The sequence below is a fragment of the Parasteatoda tepidariorum genome, chromosome 10 (assembly GCF_982258835.1).
Source record: "Parasteatoda tepidariorum strain Cologne lab strain chromosome 10, Ptep-v5.0, whole genome shotgun sequence".
Taxonomy (NCBI): Eukaryota; Metazoa; Arthropoda; class Arachnida; order Araneae; family Theridiidae; genus Parasteatoda; species Parasteatoda tepidariorum.
In genome coordinates, this window is record NC_141764.1 from 42,502,353 (window position 1) to 42,524,126 (window position 21,774).

Here is a 21,774-nt window from a genome sequence, read left to right on the forward strand (position 1 = left end):
AAACAAAGAAATACTAACCGGGTCGGTATTTCCAACGATGTATTGGTTCTGGGATTCCTTCAGCTTGACAGGCAAATACAACCTTTTGATTTACAATAACCTCTTGATCCTTTGGCTTTTTCACCCATTTTGGACTAGCTAAGAAAAAACAAAGAGAGGAAGATTTAATATGAGAAAGTATTAGTTTAGTTTTTAATATCGAACTCAAAGATAACTTGAAGCATTTTTTCGTAGAGAAATGCTCACAATTTTTGGAATTTTGGTATATTAAAGTTTATTTTTTATAATAGTTGTACTTATTTATCCTTGAAGAGTCTCAGAAATAGTGTTTGTTGATTTATTTGACAAGCTGCGTATTGTATAAAAATTGACAAATAAATAAAAAAAAATTTCACTTAAATTTTTTTTTAACTAAATGTTAGAAAACTCATTTGTGAAAAATTGACTGAACGTTATTTTAAAATGTATCATACTTATTCACATTCTTTTGCTCTAAGTTTCATTCTGTAATATTTGAAACAAATATAAAAATTTGTTTGCTGTGAATAATTAATTGCTATGAATAAAGATTTTAGATTAGTGTTAAATTTAATTTAAAAACATTTAAACTATGTAATTTAGGATGTTTAACAATTTCTAACTTTATTATAAAAACTTTATATTTTATTCTCAATTATACTTAAGTAGTGGATACACTATGTAATTAGTTGTGATTGAAATTTATTTACTGAAACAGTACGTAGCTAAATTTTATGTTCAAAACATACCAAGCTACAAAATAACAAAAATTATTTAAGCTTTAATAATACTCAATCATATATAATATTTTCTTCGAAGTCATTAGATAATATTATTTTGAAAAAAGACAAAAATAAATATTTTTGTAAACTTAATACAATAAAAAAAATTCAATTTAATTTAGATTATTTAATAAAATATTTTACTTATCAGACTATTAAGCAGATTTATTCCCTTCGTAAGCAAACAGTTACTTTTCCTTTTTTTAACAGGGATATGGGATGCAATTAATGTTGCATCACGATTATAACTATTCTTGAAATATTTAAAGAAAAAATAAGCTATGTGTAAAATCCAATAATTTTGCTTTTCAGACTATTAATCAGATTTATTCCCTTTGTAAGCAACAGTTAGTTTTCCTTTTTTTAACAGGGATATGGGATGCAATTAATGTTGCATCACGATTATAACTGTTCTTGAAATATTTAAAGAAAAAATAAGCTATGTGTAAAATCCATTAATTTTGCTTTTCAGACTATTAATCAGATTTATTCCCTTTGTAGGCATCAGTTAGTTTTCCTTTTTTTAACAGGGATATGGGATGCAATTAATGTTGCATCACGATTATAACTGTTCTTGAAATATTTAAAGAAAAAATAAGCTATGTGTAAAATCCATTAATTTTGCTTTTCAGACTATTAATCAGATTTATTCCCTTCGTAAGCAACAGTTAGTTTTCTTTTTTTAACAGGGATATGGGATGGAATTAATGTTGCATCACGATAATAACTGTTCTTGAAATATTTAAAGAAAAAATAAGCTATCAGTAAAATCCATTAATTTTGCTTTTCAGACTATTAATCAGATTTATTCCCTTCGTAAGCAACAGTTAGTTTTCCTTTTTTAAAGAGGGATATGGGATGCAAATAATGTTGCATCACGATTATAACTGTTCTTGAAATATTTAAAGAAAATATAAGCTATCTGCAAAATCCATTAAGATAAATTCTAGTGCAAAAAAACTCTTTTCTTTAGTATTGATAACTTATATAAATTTAGTAAAAATACTTCAATAGTAATAAAATTCCTAAACTTGAGAGCAAATTAGATTCATATTTTGTTTTCATTTCGGAAACTAAGAGGAATGGCTATTGAACTTATAAACTGGATATCGCATCCAATATTTTCCTCCTAACTTTCCCCTTTTTATCAAATTTTTGATGCATAGCTTATCAAAGTGATACACAGTTTATCAATGATTATATAACTTATTTAAAAATAGAGATAACTCGAATGGTGAATGGTCTGGTGAATAATTATAAAACTTTAACGATTGCTATGATGATATAGAAACTAGTAGACTAGCTCTGTGTGCTAGTGAGTTGCATTGAGGAAAAATATTCGTTCATGAATTGGTTAATATTCTAGGAAAGATTCGAGAAGTATTTTCATTCTGAATCTGAAAAGTTTGTCTAGATCAAGATACAAACATATAAATTTTTTCAAATTGATTCCGAAATGCGATTTCATATTCATATATAATTAATTACATAAATCAACTGATGAGTATTAAATTAATTACATCAACTATTTTAATACCCATTAATAATCCATACTTTATTTTGATAAAAGTTTATGACATTGACCCTTGAAATTTTTTGGCCATTTGGTTTTGTTCATTGTAAAAATTAAACATCTCTTTGTAAATGACATTTGTAATACTAGCTTTTTGCAAAGCTTTTGTTTGAAAAAAAATACAGGTAGACAGTCAGAGGTATTTTTTCAGTCAGTTGTCTGTGTCAGTGACATTTTAATACATATATTTGATTTCTTCTGCTTTTATAATCAAGGATGTGACTTTATTCATTATTATTATTAATAAAAAAACATTAAAAATTACGTAAATTAAAAAAATTCAGGAGTTACACCACTTTCACAATAAATGACATATTTCTTATTTTATTATTGTAGCAGTTTTTCTGAGATCCACGAAAACTTTTAAATTATTCATTAGAAATAAGAAGATTTCGACAAAGTTAAATAGTATTTTTCTGACTCAATAAATAATAAAGACAGACTTCATACATTTGAAAACATTATGTATGACTTGCAGGATAACAATAAACTATAATATATACCATTACTTTACTTTAAGTTGACACGGAAGTCAAACAAAAATCCCATCTCTTTATTGATTAGCTTTATCTCGTTAGAAGTTGGAATTAAGGTAAAGAGAAAAAAGTTTCGTTGTTTAACAGCTATACCTTGTTAAATACAAAAATAGAAATTTTGTATTGATTTTTTTTTGCTATAATTTGATTAGAAAATTCGTTAAAAATCAGCACCATATTTTAAAACCATTACTCAGATTATTAATTAAATATGTTTAAGTTACATAATTTTTTTAGATACTTTTCCATACATTGTAAAGCTCAATTTCAAAATTAAAATCCTGTACTGAAAATATACAGATTGCAGTGTTATTCGATAGAAATTTAAAGTAGCCTTTAGTATTATTAGCGTTTTTTCTATAACCTTCTAAATGAACAATATGCGTAGGTTACCTATTTCTGTTATCTGCACATAACTTGAACCGTATAACTTAAACCGTATCTCATTATATGTTTCTTAAACACATTATATGTTTCGCATTTTTAAGGAATATCTAGTTTTAAATCTTTTGATTCCCTTAACTGATAGTTGTTAACTTTTGTTAACAGTAGAAAGTATTTATGTTGTTGTTATTCATCATTCATAAAACTGAAAAAGCATAGTGCGCCTTCAGAAATCTTTTAAATTTACAATTTCTTTCATTAAAAAAGATTACTTTTATGGTTGCAATAAATCAGTGTAATCAATCAATATCATATTGCAATATATCAATGTAATGTTCAATGATATCAATGTTTGTTTATGAGCATTGGTATAAAATGTATCAGAATATGCACATACAGTGTGAAAAAGTCTAGAATATAATTGCCTCCATTTTTTGTGTCTAGGTAAACTAAATACATTTTGTACTTGGTTTAATACTAAGTACTATGTAAATTCCACATTTTTGTTTGTGAATTCATTCAATACTTGCACAAACTGTATTAATTGTGCTAAACATCGAATAAAATTGACAAAATTACAATTATTTGAAAAAATTAGTGAGGATTTCAAACTAAAAGCGAGCTTTTTTAAACGATACATTCTTCCTACTAAGCTAAATTTGATTTTAATGCGCATGGAAATTTATTTGTGTTTTCAGTAAATAAACATAAAAAAAGAATACAAAAATAAATAAACAATAAAATTTTAAAGCTAAAAAAAAATCAGTCATATTTTTTTTTAGCTTTAAAATTTTATTAGCTGATTTTTTTTTATTATCACAATACCAAAAATAGACATATGTACAACAAAAATTCTTAAAATTTGTGTAAATCATTGTTATTTAGTAAAATGAAAGAAAAATCAGATATAATAGTAAATGAAATTAGAAAATTAGTTTTGGTATATAAATAATAATACAATTTCTGGACGAAATTTTTTACGAACATATTGTTCCTTACGTTACAGACAGTCGAATTTACAATTCAATAAAAAAATATAAAACTGTTTTAAGCTTCATTGGCGTTCAAGAAATGCATTTTCTTTGCAAAAATCAATAAAACCTATTAAATGTAAACATTTGATAAAACAAAACGAAATTATAGAGATTAATAATTATATTTAAGGCAATAAAATAATATTTATACAATCATGTATAAGAAAAATAAGTTTAAATTTAAGTTTAGTTATATATTTTTGTATCTATTAACCATATAAATGACAAGAATAAAATATTTGGGAAACGATAAAACTGTCATTAAAGTTGTTCAGAGACGGATGCGTTTTTCATTAAAGTAAGAAAACTATCGGATGATTTTGACAATTATGTCACGTCTCATTGCTTCATGGAATTTGCAACGGCTTCGTGATTGGCATTTTTAAGTTTTGAAACTGAAAAAAATAGTCTAGTTATAATTTTTTTTTTTAAATAAGATAATGTTTTAGAAGTTATTTTCTCTTTTAAATGCAATGAATTTTAGCCAAATATAGATTTAGCATCATATATGTTCCATTCATATTTTTCTTTACTCTAATCTATTTCATAATTTTTTTTTTCAATTTCTAAAGAGTTTAAGGCATAACGATGGAAATATATTTAGGCTCATGCTTACTGTTACTGACATGAAAATAAAATTTCATCTACAAAAAAAGTTGAATTTAGTAATTGCTAAATTATATTGATACATATTTTCGAGAATTATTTTCATCAGAAAATTAAATCCATGAAATCGTAATGTTTAATGCTGTTCACAATCAAGAATTTATATTAATAAACAATGATTATTTTTTTTCCTTTTCGGATACTGACCTCAAGTTGTCAACAACTATTCTTGCCGGTGATATTAAATTTTCAAATCGATCAAAATAATTAAAAATAAACACATTCCTAATTTATAAATAATGGTTAAATGATTTTTAATTTTGTTAGTTCAGTAATGAAAAAAAATATATTAGCAAAACTATTCCGCTTTAAGTATTCAATGCATTGATAAGAAAAGGTAAAACAAAATAATAATAATAAAATGCCTTTTACAATTTTAAAATTATAATTGTTTTAGTATATAATTGGTTGTTATTGTCGATCTGAATATTCTGAGCTTCATTACCTAAGAGAAATGATGGCATTGAGAATTAATAATATTACTATTTTATTTTTTTCAAAATGTTTTTATAACCTTTTACTCATTATTATAATCTTATTAAATATGAAATAAAGATTATTTAGCAACTTCGTGTTTTTTTTTTGCAATTTTGTTTTTAAATGTTTCATCTTGGAATAATTTTAAGTAAATAGATATTTTTTACTCTATCAGAAAAATGATTTAAATTAGATTATGATATTGTTCATAACAAATTAGGATTTTGAATTAAATAGTACAAAGCAAAACATGTGTGAAAATAAATAAAAATGTAAGCTTTTTAATTCATAAAATGCCTTACCCTACTATTTAATATATTTAATGCATGAAAAACTATTACCTTGCTGATTTTTCTAATATACAGATTGAATTAAAAAGTTCAGTGATATCTTAACATAATTGACTTCCTAATTGTTTAAAACATTTTATCATTTAAAATGCATCTAAGGCATTATTTAGAAAACAAATATTTGTTTACAAAGAAGATTAGGTTTTAATTTATTTAAAAGCCCATTATTTTAGTTTTTCTAACATAAGCTGACAATAATGAAATACATTCACAGAAATATAAAAACACCAACAGAAAAGTAATTTGCAGAATGGAATTTTGGCGATCGCCCAATGATTCGGTAAAAATTATACACCAGAATTTCCATTTGTGAGAAACAATTGTAAAGCGTTTGTTCAAATGATGGAAATGAATTTTTTCCAGCTATTATTATTATCTCTCTAAAGAATGGGTTCAACTGTTCAAGCAGTAATAGAATATTGAGAATAATAAATTTGCAGAAATAAATTATCAATAAATTAATCTAAAAAAGGAAAATACGGGAGGAAACTAAAAATAATTCTAATTAAATGTTTTACTGTTTGACACAATGCGTATTAGAATTTAGACATTTTAAATAAAATCATCTTTAAACTCTAAAATATTAAAATGTATTAATTAGATAAATACGTATCAAATATCATACTCAGCTTCTATTATTTTATTTCGATAATTAGGTAATAAGATAAACAGTTTCACTTAAAAAAAATGAATGTTGTCTTTAATAAATGATTTATAATCGTTAATTTTCGTGCGTTAGTACAACCTGCGTAATTACTAATTAAACTTATATAAAGTGAGTATAAATCAATACAACATTTTACGCTATATAGTGTTATGCTGTGATGTGCACATTTTAACTCTGAACAAACTTTCAAAATCATTCACTAGTAACTAATGTTTGAATATATAGAGATATTGAATTTGAACTAAAGCTTTATTCGCACGATTTCAATAAAAGTATAAATATAATTAAAAAATTAAATGGTCTTAATTTTTAGAAGTGCAAAATGTAAAGAGCAAGTCTGTATTTATTTATATTTTTAAAAAAATTAGCTAACCTTACATGAATCTAATACTTTTTACCAAATCATGAAAGTGATAGAAAAATCATGCTAAAATAACCTTCACAAGTCTGCCCATCCAATTAACCGTAAATTTTACTGAACCGTAAATTTAAGAACATTCTTAACCTTTACGAATTCACGATTTTTCGACCAATTATAAGTAGCATGGTTTCAAAGCCATAAAAAAATAAAGAAATATAATTGGATATAATTTAGTAGCTTATGTTAATCGTATTCTTATAGTATCGTATCGTTGGTATCGTATTCTTATAGTACAGGGACACAAATCGGGGAGAGCAGGACACTGACAACTCTTCATGCGTTGAAGGGAATGGAGAAAATATTTCTCTAATAGTTTGAATACTACCTTATTTATAGTTATTTGACTGTTTTGCTTGAATAGGGTAAAATGGCAGTTAAATAAATTGTTATTTAACCATTTTTCTAACAGTGTACCATATTACTTGGTATGCTTTAAAAAAGCACATTTTACATAAATGTTTTTAGATTAGCCCTTTAAATTAAAGTATCATAGTTCAATTTGCTTTATAAACTAGGTGCTGAAGTAATCATGTAGATTAAAAAATCTCACCTGAAATCTTACCTGAAAATATTTAATTTTACATTAAACAAAAACGCTCCTATCATTTAGGGACATAATACTTAATTTTAAAATGATATAAAGCACATTTGTTGTGAAGTCAAATACAAGAAATCTAATATAACAATTACATTGACTAAAATACAACAAATAACTACCATGAAATATAACTAGTTTGAAATCATTTTTTAAAGGAAATGAATTAATAAAATAAAGTTAAAGTTAAAATAATCTAAAATAATACTATATTTTTATCCCTCAATATAAATGTGATGCTGATAAAAAGTTTTAAACATAACAAATTTAAGAAAAAGAAAATCTTTTGTAAAACTTATGTCAAAAATGTTTCTAATGAGCGTCATCGGAACAGATTTCATATTTTTAAGGCATGCCTAAAATGTAATGCTACGCATTAATAGATTTGTAATGAAAAATAAAAGTTAATTTTTATGCTAAATTGCTCAGTAAACATTGGTTTTAACGCTAAAAGCCTCTAGTATTTCCTTTTAAGAAATAATTCATAATTCTATTAGTTCTTTTTACCAATATTAATCAAACGTAATTGGCGTCAATAATTTAAAGGTGATTCTTTTACATAATTACTTACCATTCTCCTAAACGATTTAGTATTATTTTTCCGATAAATTTAGTTTCCAGATTCAAACTTTTTTGTTTATTTCATACACTATTGGTTTTAAAGTACTTAATTTAAAGGAAATACGTTTTAAAGGCATAATCATAATGATGAATAAGCACATGGTTTCAAATTACTTCAGAACTACAAGTTTGGTGACACTTCCGCCTGTGCTACTTTACACACGTTGATTTTTGAGTTTATCTGAGATAACGAACAACAAGCAATTGAATATCTAAGAATGTGTGTAATAAATTTGTTTTTGATATTAAGCAAGCAAAGATCATTGATGAAACTATGTGTATATAATATATAACTATGTGTATATGATGTAACTATGTGTATATGATGTAACTATGTGTATATGATTGAAATGTATCTATGATGCATATTTGAAAAAAAATCAAATTGTAACTTTTTCCGATAAAATATAAATTGAAATTATAAAATTTTATCTTTTCACGAATTTTGTTTTCAAGAATTTTTTTATATTAAAATTTATTTTTGATTAAATTTTTAAACTAGACAAAATGCAAAAAAGTTAAAAAATAATAAAATGACATAACTTTCTTAAAAATATGCACATAACTATTGATTGCAGAACTGATAAAATATTTTTTTAAATATTTTCTAAAATGAATTGAACAAATAATTTATTTGGTTTAATCTCGTTCAGTTAAAACAAGGCGAAAATTATTTCGTCAGTACAAGATGCGCCCCGGAATATATTTACGGATTGAATTGATGCAAAAAGAATTCCCTTGGGAAAATGGTTAACTGCAGATTAAACAAAAGAAAAAAAGTAAAAAAAAATGCTTTTCTGTTTTTTATACATATTATATGACGATAACAAATCTTTGCGTGAAACGAAGAAACAAATTTCTTAAGATATTTATAAATATATAGATTAAATTTTGGAGTTGCTATGAATAAATGGATACGTTTTATTACATAAAAATAAAATTTTAAAATGAACTAGGATTGGTAAATTTCCTATTTTCTATTGCAAACAATTTAAGATGATCATTAAATTTTATTCCTTTCATCTCTACTAACTTTCCTCAGAAATTGTTTAGTAGCTTTAAAGTGAATCAAATACACAAAAAAAAGTAAAAATTATAAAATCCATTTTACTCAAATGAATCATATAATCATCCTCCCGATTTAATGTTGCCAACTAAACTAGTTATATAGCATACATTTGAATTTCACTTTATTATTTATTATTATTTGTTTTTTGCAGGAGCAACTTTATGTAACTATATATAGTTTATGTACAGTTTTAAGTGTGGTGTGGGAATATATAATAACAAAACATAACAAAAAATATTTCTTTTTAAGATAGTCATGTTGATGTGTGATTTGAATGCTCATGTTAATAAACATATAAAATTCAGATGTCATAAAAGTTTTAAATGTTAAAAAGGTAGATTTCATAATGTATAAAAGTTTAATTTTAGAAGCACAAATAAGAAAGTTACATTGTAAGTTTCGATAGATTTGAAGTAAAATGAAAAGAATTGAGAAAATTCACTACTAATTAGAAAATAGGAATGAAATCAATGAAGCAATACTAAATTAGGAAATTCAGACAAGAATAATTAAAGTAAACTCGAAGGTGAAAAAAATAAAAACATTAACTGAAACACTTTAGTTGACACATAACTTTTACACACTTGATATTTTTCTAAATATGTCCCGCAAGTCAAAATATTTGCTTTGTAGTAAACAAAGAACGAGTTAAAAGTCTTGCCTGAAATTCAATTATTTTTTCATATCTGCTACTCGATTAAATTATAAAGTTATGAATGTTTGATGAAACAGGATTAAAAATGAAATAAATAGAGTAGTCGAATATTTGTAGAAAATAATTTATTTTTCAGACTTTAAATGTTGGTAAGTAAGCAAATAACATTCCGATTGTCTGGAATTTTAAATGATATTGGAAGGAAATTACATTCCAAATAAAAGTTAGGTTTTATTAGTACATGAAATAGAAAAAAAATGAATTAGTTTATATTTGTTCTGCATACACTTAAAGTAAGATAAATAGAACTCAGAAAATCGACCGTTTGTCTGCAAGCGTAGAATGAGCAAATTCAGATGGGAGAAATTAACTAAAACGTGAAGGTGAAAAGAAAAAAAAAACAGCATAAAAATGGTAACAGTAACTCCTCAGTTGACACTTAATTTTAACACTTTCGATGCTTTTGGTAATGCGTCACGTAAGTCAGAAACTTAATTACGTCGAATCTCCTAATTGCTCCTCAGAAACTTAGAGAATCTTGGGTTCTTCTGCTTAATTCAGTTTTTGTTGCACTTGAAACAAAGTATTGCCAAGACGGAAATATTTTGTTTAATTAAAAGCTAGATAAAAAAGTGCTCTATGCAGATTAAAGAATTTATGTGGCTACATTCTTGGATTTAGGATAAAAATTTCTTTACTTTTTCCTAATTACTGAGAGGGTGAATTAAGGATATTCCCTATCATATACCTCTACGACTGAAAAGGAAAAACTATTTTGAGTTTAACCTTTTTTTGTGTTTTATTAATGAGCTTTTCTGGAGACTTAAGTAAAATGTACTTTATTTCTTTGGGTTTTTTTTAGATTTCGCTTCCAACCTTTTTTTAATGTCGTTACTAAGACGTCTAGACTATAATAAATAAGGACTGATTAAATGTACAATGCACTATAATATCACTGAAAATAACTCATATTTCTTCTGTAATGAAATCAAGAATAATAATTAACTTGAGAGAAAACAGGTTAATCAAAGAATATTGTCTGAGTGTTTTTTCCTCTGTTTTCAAGATTAGCTATCTAACCTACTTTAATTAATATATAACGAAAATGAAATTTGAGATCTTGTAATAAAAACAGCGGGTTAGCGTTGATGGAAAAAGGTTTAATAAATATTATTTCCTTCGCAAACTATAATAATTGAAATATTTGGATTGTTGATGTATATTAAATATCCTTAGCAGTGATTTGTAAATTTCAAAAATGCTTAGTTATTACTATTTTTCTTTTCAACCATTGAAAAAATCTTTTCAATTCAATTTTTAATCAAGATTTTTTTAATCAAAATTAAGTTCTTTTATTTGATAGAAATTTTTGCTTTATTTCCTTATTGGAAAATATGATCTTATTAAATCCGGATGCATAAAAGCAATGACTACCTTACTTTCAAGCAATGAAAAAAAATTACATTTTCTCGTTATCTTTTACTTTCCTCAAATTTGCATATCATTGAAAGAAATCACATTTTGATGAAAAATACAGAAAAAACATGTATTATATTTATCTAAGTGTTATGATTTGGTGAAAAAAGAGAATAATTATTCTAATTTTAACACAAACATTTTTGATCCTATAAAGCGTAATAGTTTTTAAAATTTCAAAAAAATTATTTTAATCAAGTTGTAAAATAACAAATGTAAAAATGCGTTTATGACGTAGTATTTAAATTAATAATGACGAAATAATCAATCATTTTAAGTTTTAAGACGGGATCATTTTAGAATATCTACAGTTAAATGGACTATGAGTGGAAATAGTTATTCTAAAAACAAACACTACTATAAAAACAGTTTCAGTTTTATTGATTCTGGAGTAATGAAGTACCTAAATTTTTTAATTTAAAATTTATGTGTTCTTAACTCAATGAAAGAAATAAAGTATTTATTTGTTGATAAACTTTCAATCATCATGATATTTCTCTTATTTCTGATAATTAAAATATATTTGCTTATATCTGGGGATTTTATTAAAATAATGTTACTCCTGAAATTATATTATAAAAAATTTCAAATTAATAACAAATTTTGCTTATTTCTTTCACTTTTTGTGTTGCAAATATACAACAATCTCGATATTTTAATTATTATTTATGTTTATTTCCAGCAAACATATGCTTTGATGATTCAGTTTTTGTCTAAAGTTACTACAGTGTAAAAGAATTGGAATAATATTGCTGAAAAAAATACCAGCTCTAAGGATGTCGGTACATTTTACTGCAGAATCCATTTTTACCAGAGCATGTTACGGAACAAAAAATCTGATAAACCGTAAATTATACAGCAATAATTACCGTAAATTCACTGAATCACTCTAACATAAATGAAAATTACTGTAAAACTTATAGTACTAATGGTGGATTTTAGGGTAAAAATGAATTTTACGGAAAAAATGGATTTCATGGTAAAATGGATTTTACGGATAATTCATCCAAAGTGCAGGAACTTAATATTGTAATTTAATCTGGAGATTTTTACAGTGTAGAAGTATTTTAAGAGTTCTAAAAATGAATAATTTATTTTTATTTTAAAAATTAAAATAAAAAAGCCTTAATGGCAGTGTTAATTATTCGTCTCCAATAACTTAATTAATTTGTATAAGAATTCATTTCAACAAAAAAAAAAATATTTGCTTAAGGAATTTAAGAATACTATTAAAAGCCTGAATGTAGTGAAGATATAAAAAGTGAAAAACTCTATTTTGAGATTTTGATGTGTTTGAAAGGAAAGTAAAAATTACCGGATCTCAGGGTGTTTCTTTTACACTTTTTACTGTAAAATCAATATTTACACCGGAGCATGTTACAGAATGATTACCGTAAATCACTCTAATTATATCGATATTGCTGTAAAAATTACAGAGCATACGGTGGACTTTACTGTAAAATGGAATTTATGAATGATGCAATCAAAGCGCCGGTACTTTATATCGTAATTTGATTCGGAATTGTCTACAGTGTAAAAGTAATTTAAAAATTTTTGAAAACTAGCAGATTTACTTTAAAAAAAAGTAAAATAAATAATGGCATATTTAATTATTCGTCTTTAATTACTTCTTTTATTTGTCTAAGAATACTCTTCAACAAAACAAAAAACGTTCGGTTTGGGAATTGAAGAATTTAATCAAAAGTCTGAAAGTAGTTAAGATATAAAAAGTGAAAAACTCTATTTCGAGAATTCCATTTGTTTGAAAGGAAGGTAAAATTCTTCAGAGCAGCCTTAAAGGACCTTTCCCCCAAAAAAGAAGGAAGTCGGTATCTTAGAGCCAAGAACACTTAAGTCTATAGCTTAGAAGATTAGAACATACTCGATGTGATAGCCCCTCCCTCGCGAATGTAAAACGGATTAACTTGAAGCCAACCGATGAGGTGTGGGCCCGGTTTAAAAGAAAAATCTTCTCTCTAGAGATTACAGTATACTCCTCTTTACGTTTTTTTTCCGTTAAAGAAGAACTTCGAGTATTTGACGTGCATTGAAGAAATTTCTACTTTTTTTATTGATTCGTGTTAAGAAAAATACTTCCAAGTTTTCTGAAGTTTTTGGGAAAGGGTGATCAGGTGTGAAAGTAAAGTAAAGCAGAGAAATACATCCTTCTGATTTTTCAAAATTTTCTATTGGATTACTTTTTAACTTTCATATTTTAGAGCGAAATGAGAGGGGGGCTGAGTATCAGAATTGGATGCACTTGTGATTTAAACTTTGTATGCTTTTACAGTACAGCTTTGAGAGTGTATATTTGGAACTGGAATTTCGTTGCTGCTTTTTCAATTTGTTTCCTCGAAAGTGTATTTACGATTTATTGCAAAAATCAATTTCTTGTATCTTCTCAACGTAGATATTTGGAGCACAAAAAATAATTTGACAAGTATCGAAATGTTGCACCTGGGAATAGATTATCTTCAATATCCATTTATTTATTTATTTTAAAATGTAAAATTTCTTACTTTCTTCGTTAATAGTTTTATATTTAGACTTAATTAATTTTAATTAAAATTATTATATCATTTAAATTTGCTATTAAAATTTAAAGAAAGCATTTATTTCATTTTAATTTTCCTGCGTAATTTCACGCCAAATGAGCAATTCTACATCACAGTAATGGTTTTGTTCAATGATGTTGTCTTGATGATAACGGGTACCTGGCGTTCTCCATATGAAATTCTGTCGCAAATCAGACTGCAAGCTAAACCTGGACTAGTTGGAAAATATCACGCAAGCGCGCATCTGCGACGCTGTTCTCATTGTATGTTCTTTACTGCAGGCTAATCGCTGGACACAATGAGTTGCCGTGAACGTTCTAACATGCTACCGAGCATGTTGATATATATATTCAACATGCAACCGAGCAATATTTCTCTTACGTCTGTACATGGTTTGCTTTGAAACTAAGGTAGCCGTGGACACAGACAATTGACAAGACAGGTCGAATGATGTACTCCATCTGCTCTTTTTGGTACTTGTCTTCATTCAGTGTTGTAACTCTGAGCAATCTGTAGTATAACGTCTACTGGCATTTATATCATCTGGGAATCGATAATAAAGCCCAGAGAAAGCATTTTTGACACTTTCCGAGACATCGTATTCCAATCACGATCAAGAACCATGCAAAAACGTTATATCTGAAATATTGATTTATCAAAAAAAAATTTATTTTTATAATACAAATCTAATTTTTTAAATGTGATTTTAATTCGTTTAAAATTCTTTGAAATCTTTAAACTTATTATTTCTTTCAAAACTGTAGAAGTAATTTAATGAGTAAGTGTTGAAATACAGACATAATTTTCCAATAAAAGCTTTGAATGATTCAAAATTTTAATATTGTAAATAATAATTTTGGTTTAAAAAACATTCAAGAAATTTTTATTTTAGTATATGCATAACTCTGAGTTAATGTCTATTCCATATCTCAATCTATAATCCAAGCAGATTAACGTGTATCAACCATGTATTTTATTAACGATTTATATTATAACTTGCATATAACTCGGACGTTCATGACACCCATATAAGATGTTTGAACGACTTGAAAACCATCGGTAAACTAATTTTAATAATACTTTTTATAACTCGCATGTTCGTGACAGCCATATAAGATGTTTGAACGGCTTGAAAACCACCAGTAAAATAATTTTAATAATAGCTTTTTTCAAAAAAGAAATCTGATTGTAACCAAATAGTGAATACTGAATTAAAAAAAGTTAAAATGTTTAGTTTTTAAACTTATAATTTTCTTGAACAGTTTTACTTCTATATTAATATTTTTTAAACAAATTTAAAAATTTCTTAAAGATTCTTCTGGTAAAATCCTTAGGTTTAGGAGTTTATCGAATATCTCAAGGGCCCCTTGATAAGCTATTAATATTTACCAAATGAATTGTCTTCTTAGTTTTTAATTTTTCAAAGCATATCTAGTTTCTCTATAAAAGCACTCTGTTATATAAAAATTTAATAATGGAACTTTGAACTTAACATCATTCAAAATACCCTTATTTCAGTAAACACGTAATAACTCTAAACTAATTTCTACTCTGACTCTCATTCCGTCGCTAAAATAGACCAAATCAAGCATGCAGATAATATACGTACCTTTGACATTCATGACCGCCGTATAAGATGTTTGTGCTGTCCCGGAAGCCACCAGGCATGTGTAATTTCCGGCATGGTATCGGGATACTGATGGTATCGTGAGTGATGAAGCGAACTCTCCCAAACTAGTTATGTGTATTCCATCTCGATGCTCAGAATGTAAGAGGGGTACCGAATCTTTGAGCCATAGAATGTTGATAGGGGATTCTCCTGCAAGGACAGTACACACAACCATGGTGCGCATCCCTTCCATTAGTTCGTCGCCAAATATGAATGGATTGATGACTGGACGTTCTGCAACAGGATAAATAAATAAGCTCTAGAATGAACTACATCCTAATATTCATCTTGGAGTGCTAAGTTTCGAGAATTTCATAATAAGTGCATTTAAAAGATTTATGAGTAGTTATAAAACTAATGTTGGGGAGAGTAAAATCAATGTTAAAGTAGAGGATGCAGTTGAATTTAATGAGTGAATTTGAATGAATTGAATTTAGTTGAGTTTATGGAATGATTATACACCATTTTGATACATTTCTTAAATCTACATTTTTAGACGACTATGGGAAATAAAAATTTTTTTAAGAAAAAAATCGTAAAATAAGTGCTTATAGAAGATGCACTTGGAGTGCTAGGTTTCGAACTATTTCATAATAAGTGCATTTAGAAGATTTATGAGTAGTTCTAAAACTAATGTTGGGGAGAGTAAAATCAATGTTAAAGTAGAGGATGCAGTTGAATTTAATGAGTGAATTTGAATGAATTGAATTTAGTTGAGTTTATGGAATGATTATACACCATTTTGATACATTTCTTAAATCTAAATTTTTAGACGACTATGTGCAATATAAATTTTTTGCTGGTTAGTATTATTGTAAAATGCAATCTCCGTAGTAATATTGTACTTTTAGAGTAAAATAAAGTTAAGGGGGAATAAATTTAAATTAGCTTAAACCTTTTACAGGAGACCATGGCGCATGTTTCCTTATCTGATATGATAACACGAGGGGCTTCCTGTCTGTTTTAAAAACTAATTGTACGACGTTAAAGGAGAATTCAAAACATCACAAATAAGACACAAGGGATGAGGTGTCTGACTAGAAGTTGGGGCATCTCGCTCCAAAATGTTTTGACTTTGCCGTTCGAAAATGGACAAAAATGTTTAATAACGAGAAAAAGTGGAGGTATTCTATCCTTCTTTTTTGTCATAAATGAACTTTTATGTTTTGAATTAGAATGATTTGAAAACAAAATTTTCATTTTAATGCAAAATGTTTTCCAATGCTGCACCGACTGTATCTTTGAGTCAGAGAAAGTAATTTTCCTTAATAAAATAAAAATTTATGAAACTTACATTCAGAAATTGCGAAATTTATTTTGTTCATTTCAAACAGAATGATCGAATAAGAATGTTCCCTAAGTTTTCTAAAAAATCATCTTGAATTGTATATCTTTATTTTTTTAAGATTTTCAATTTCCTATTGTAGTTTGTTTTTATAACTTATGCATTTAAAATTCTGCTAAACTATGTATACGACATAATGACGTCATTACATACGACGTCATTATGTCGTAATGACATAAAAAATAATTACGTCACGTAAAACTGAAAACTGTATTATTCGAAAAGTTCGAGTGTCAAACATTTTTTTTTAACTTTTCGAAAGTTGAAGGAATTAGGAGTGTGCTCAAGAAGCTCTGAAACGTAGACCTCACCTATTGCTTCTGAAAGGTGTTGCTCTGTGTGAAACTCCGGTAATGAATAAGTTTTATCTTATTCGGATAGCAAAAAAAAACCGGGAATTATTTAGACGGTTGAATATGTATTTTGTATATTTATATAAGTTCGCATGTTTATATGTTTAATATAAGATAATATGAATATCATTATGAAAATATTGTGAACAAAATGTTACAGATTTTATTCAAAATGCTGCGTATGATTAATATTTATTCTAAATAAGTCGGAAGCTTGAAAATGTTGGCACCATTTAACTTTCTGAAAAGGATCGTTGAAGTAAAAAAATTATTCTATGATGAAACTTTTCTTTAAATGTTCTTCATTCCATTTCCATGAGAAAATCTAAAAATCATACGTGAGAAACCGTCTTTCGAAATGTTGGGAAGTGTCCAAAAGTCCATTAGTCAATGTCAGAGTCTATTGGGATGGCCGATTTTTTCCCATTGTGCAACTTCTTTAAACTTCTTAAAAAATAGGAGAAGTTGTATAATAGAATTCCTTTGACGTAAACAGTCCTGCATTTTGGGTACAAAGCCAACATTTTATTACATTATTTGTAAGCCTTGACTTTTTTCTTAACGAGGTCAGGTATTTGTGAATGAACAGTAAATGCTTATGAACGCTTAGACATTTTTCAAAGTTTCAGTCCTAATCGAGTAAGAAGGTAGATTAGTTAAAGATGCCATATTAAAATGTCAGTTAAACGGATATCTGTAATTTAAAAACTTTAAATAATACTTAAAAACAAAAATAATTATTTTGCTTTAATTTGTACGCATTAAATTTTAAATTAAATTTTCAAAAAGTTAAATGATTTGCAGCACGAAAATTTTCCCTTTAACTTATATAAGGTATTGAACATTAATTAATTGTGTTATTTATAAATAAAGTTCTCAATATTATTAATCTTCCTGAAGATTAAGTTAAAGTTAAGTGAAGATTAAATTCCTGAAGATTAACTGTTCAAGGACCATTGCTTTTTCACACTATTGTAGCATATTAAGAGAAAGGCGCAAGAAGAATTAAGAAACATTTAGAAATTAAATTTCCTTCATTTGAATTTGCGAATCAGAGAATGGTTTAAGAGCTTACCTTTTAGCCAAGATTTGTTTTTGTTTTTTTGTCAAGCTAATTTCTTTTCTTTTCCTTAAGCGCTACGTCATTAAATTATTTGATGGAATAATCAAGATATCACAATTATTATCAAGGATTGAAACTATCTACATTTTTAATAATTGTACAGTTTATTATTTTTCAAACATCTTTTAAATTGCTTTTTTAGACTAAATTGTAAAAAAAATTCTTGTTTTTAAAATTTGTTTCTTTAGAATTGTAAGAAACTCGAATACCTTTGGTGGTAAAATAGTGAAATTTTTGATTTAGATTTGTTTTTCATTTCAAATACTCTAAAACATATTATAAGTACAAAAATAATATAATTTTTTCTGGAGAATAAGGCAGGAAAACTTCCAAAATCCAATAGCTCTGTAGAAATTTATTATTTTTTCATTATTTTTGCTTTATAATTTTTATAAAAAATAAACTTAGGAAATAACCTACGCATTAGACATAATATAGTTATTTAGATCTTCTTACAGCAAATATTGATACTTATTTGGGAAAAGAAGATCAAAAACTGCCATTAGTAAATTTTATTTTTGCAGTAAAATGTAAAATTGTAGTTTATCAACTAATCCTTAGTCGATTGTTTAGACATAAATAAAGAAAAAACATCAATGCAAAATTTCAAATAATTCAAACTAAATTTCAAAAAAAAAATGCATTGAAATGGATACGAACTGGAAGTTTAGTTTTAAAGAAAATGCAAAATTGCATAATTATCAATATAATAACCAAAATAAATGATTTCTTAAATAATCATAACTTCCGTTCGATTTGACATAGAAACAAAACTCAAACGGCTTTCGAAAGGGGAAAGTTAATAGTGTTATTTTATATAAAAACAGAAAAACTAATTTTAATTCAAAATCTTTCATTGAAGCAATCAAAAAATAATTATGAAAATAAAAAATTATTTTAAGAATTATTTTGATTTATTTATACGTACTGAACTTATATTAATCATAATTTTTGAAAAGTTGAAAATTAAAATAGTTTCGAAAAGTTTTAGATGTACGTCATACTTACGGATTACAGTACGAAAAATGTTTTCCTTAACTTACATAAGGTATTAAACATTGTGTTATTTATGAGTTAAGTTATTAGAATTATAAAGCTCTCTGAATAGAGGTTAAAGGACCATTGTTATTTCACTCTATAGTAGCATATTAAGTGAAACGCAACGAAGAATGCAGAAACATTTAGAAAATCAATTTTTTCAGGAAAATCTGAGTATCAGAGAACGATTTGTTAGAGCTTACCACTTAGCAATGGTATCTTAAAAGATTTATTTTGTCAAGCTAATTTCTTTTCCTTAAATGCCATCTCATTAAATGATCTGACGGAATAATCAATATTTCACAATTATTATCAAGATTTCAAGCAAGCTTCAGCATTTTAAATAATTATATAAGTTATAATTTTTAAGCACCAGTAAAATTGCCCTTTATAATAAACTGAAAAAGAAATATTTTTCTTTGTTTTTTAAATGTGTTTTCTTTTTAGAAATTTTAATATACTCGATAGTTAAAATTAATTCGATTACCTCCAGAGTTAGGAGTTTTTAATTCAGAATTTTTTTGGATACTCTAAAACATGGTATAAATGCAAAAAAAAATTTTTTTTAGAAACCCTGGAAGGAAAACTTCAAAATCACATAGTTTAGGTGAAATTTAGTATTTTTTTTTCATTATTTCTGCTTTATAATATTTATAAAATCTGAACTTAGGAAATAACCTAGGCATTCGACGTAATATTCTTTTTTACAATGACTGCCTGTGGGGTGACCTACGTCATACAAACATCTGAAGGGCAGATATGTTGGTCACTTTTCCAGGGGCACCATATTGGATGGGCCAACGTTGCACCAGCAGTAAGGACAGATAGTCCAGAGAATGGAAGAACATCCATACCTTGCTTGGGATTCGAACCCCAGACCTTTCTGATGCAAGGATAAATCCCTGACCTTTACACAGGCTTCGACATAATATAATTATTTAGATATTTATAGCAAATATCTAAACTTATTTAGCAAAAAAAGCTTATTTATCAAAAATTTTAATCATTTAATTTTATTTTAGCTGCAAAATATAAAATTATATTAATCAACAAGTCCTTAGTCGATTGCTTAGACATTAGTAAAGAAAAACCATTAACGCAAAATTTCAAGTAATTCGAATAAAAAAATTTTAAAGAATGCATTGAAAATTAAGGAAAATAACTGAAATTTTAGTTTCAAAGAAAATGATAACAAAAAAATGCTCAATTATCAATGTAATAACCAAAATAAATAATTTCTGAAATCATAACTTCTGTTCGGTTGGACTTAAAAACAAAACTCAAAATTTAATGAAACGGAAAAGCTAATTGCTTTATTTAATAAATTGCAGGAAAACCTTTTTTTTAGTCAAAATCGTCTGATTTTAGTTCTTTAGTCTCAGATATTTTTTTGATCAGAAAATTTTTAATTAAAAATTGACCGAATAAAAACATTAATTTAGAAACAATGTTTTCAATTTTTATTCAAGTAATGATCAATTACCAAAATATTACATACACTTCATTAGTTTTTTTTCCAATTAAACCGCAGTAAAATTTAATTAAAAAAGATATTAGGAATAATTATAATTATCTAAAATGAAAGTTTTATTTGAAATAAAACTGCTTTTATTCAGACCAACAGAGTTCAATTTCATTTTTGCCATATATGAAAGGGTTAATTAAATTAATGAAAAATGATTAAACGCCAGTATTTTCAAATTTATACTATCTCGAGCATAAGAATGATTGATGAACTAAAGCATTCCTAAATCAAATCTGTGATTAATCTCTTTCACTCCCACAAATCTCACAAGAGTTATATAAATTGTATGTCAAGAGTAAGGCACTTAAGAATGTTTCTTTTTGGGTTAAAAGTGAGCATAATTATAAGGATTCTGTAAGATCATAAATTAGTCCATAAATTTAGTAGAATATCAGAAACCAGAATTAATAGGAGTTTTAATTTTATTACCATCACCAAATGCTCCAAAGTTTAGTTGAGGTAATAAACATAAAAGCATTTCTTATATGAACTTAAAATTAAATCTAGTTGCTTTGATAAAAGAAAATAAGTGAAAAAAATTCAAAAAATGTTTAAAAACACTTTTTAATTTTAAACATAACCAAAAGAAATTCCTAAACAGGTTTAATGAAAATATAAGTTTCATTTATCGTACCGTAAATAGATAAATCAATGTTCTACGCAATTGCATTGGTTTCCAAAATTTTTCATTGTGAAAGCTCGGCTAATATTTAATTAATGCATAAATTAATATAAACAAGTCAAATTTTATACATGAGTTCATAGAACTGCATATAGATCAAAAAATTTAATTCTTGCAATATATTTTGCTGCTATTTTTTTTCCAAAAAAAACTCAGGATT

The 21,774-nt window shown here is 26.2% G+C and overlaps 1 protein-coding gene across 1 annotated transcript in view; it reads right to left on the reverse strand.

Annotated features, from left to right (window-relative positions):
- LOC107441526 (cell adhesion molecule Dscam1) overlaps positions 1-21,774 on the reverse strand; it is a 417,585-nt gene that overhangs the window by 185,974 nt on the left and 209,837 nt on the right. The window contains 2 exon segments of the mRNA XM_087153704.1: positions 19-138; positions 15,489-15,782. Coding sequence (XP_087009830.1) covers positions 19-138; positions 15,489-15,782 — 414 coding nt within the window.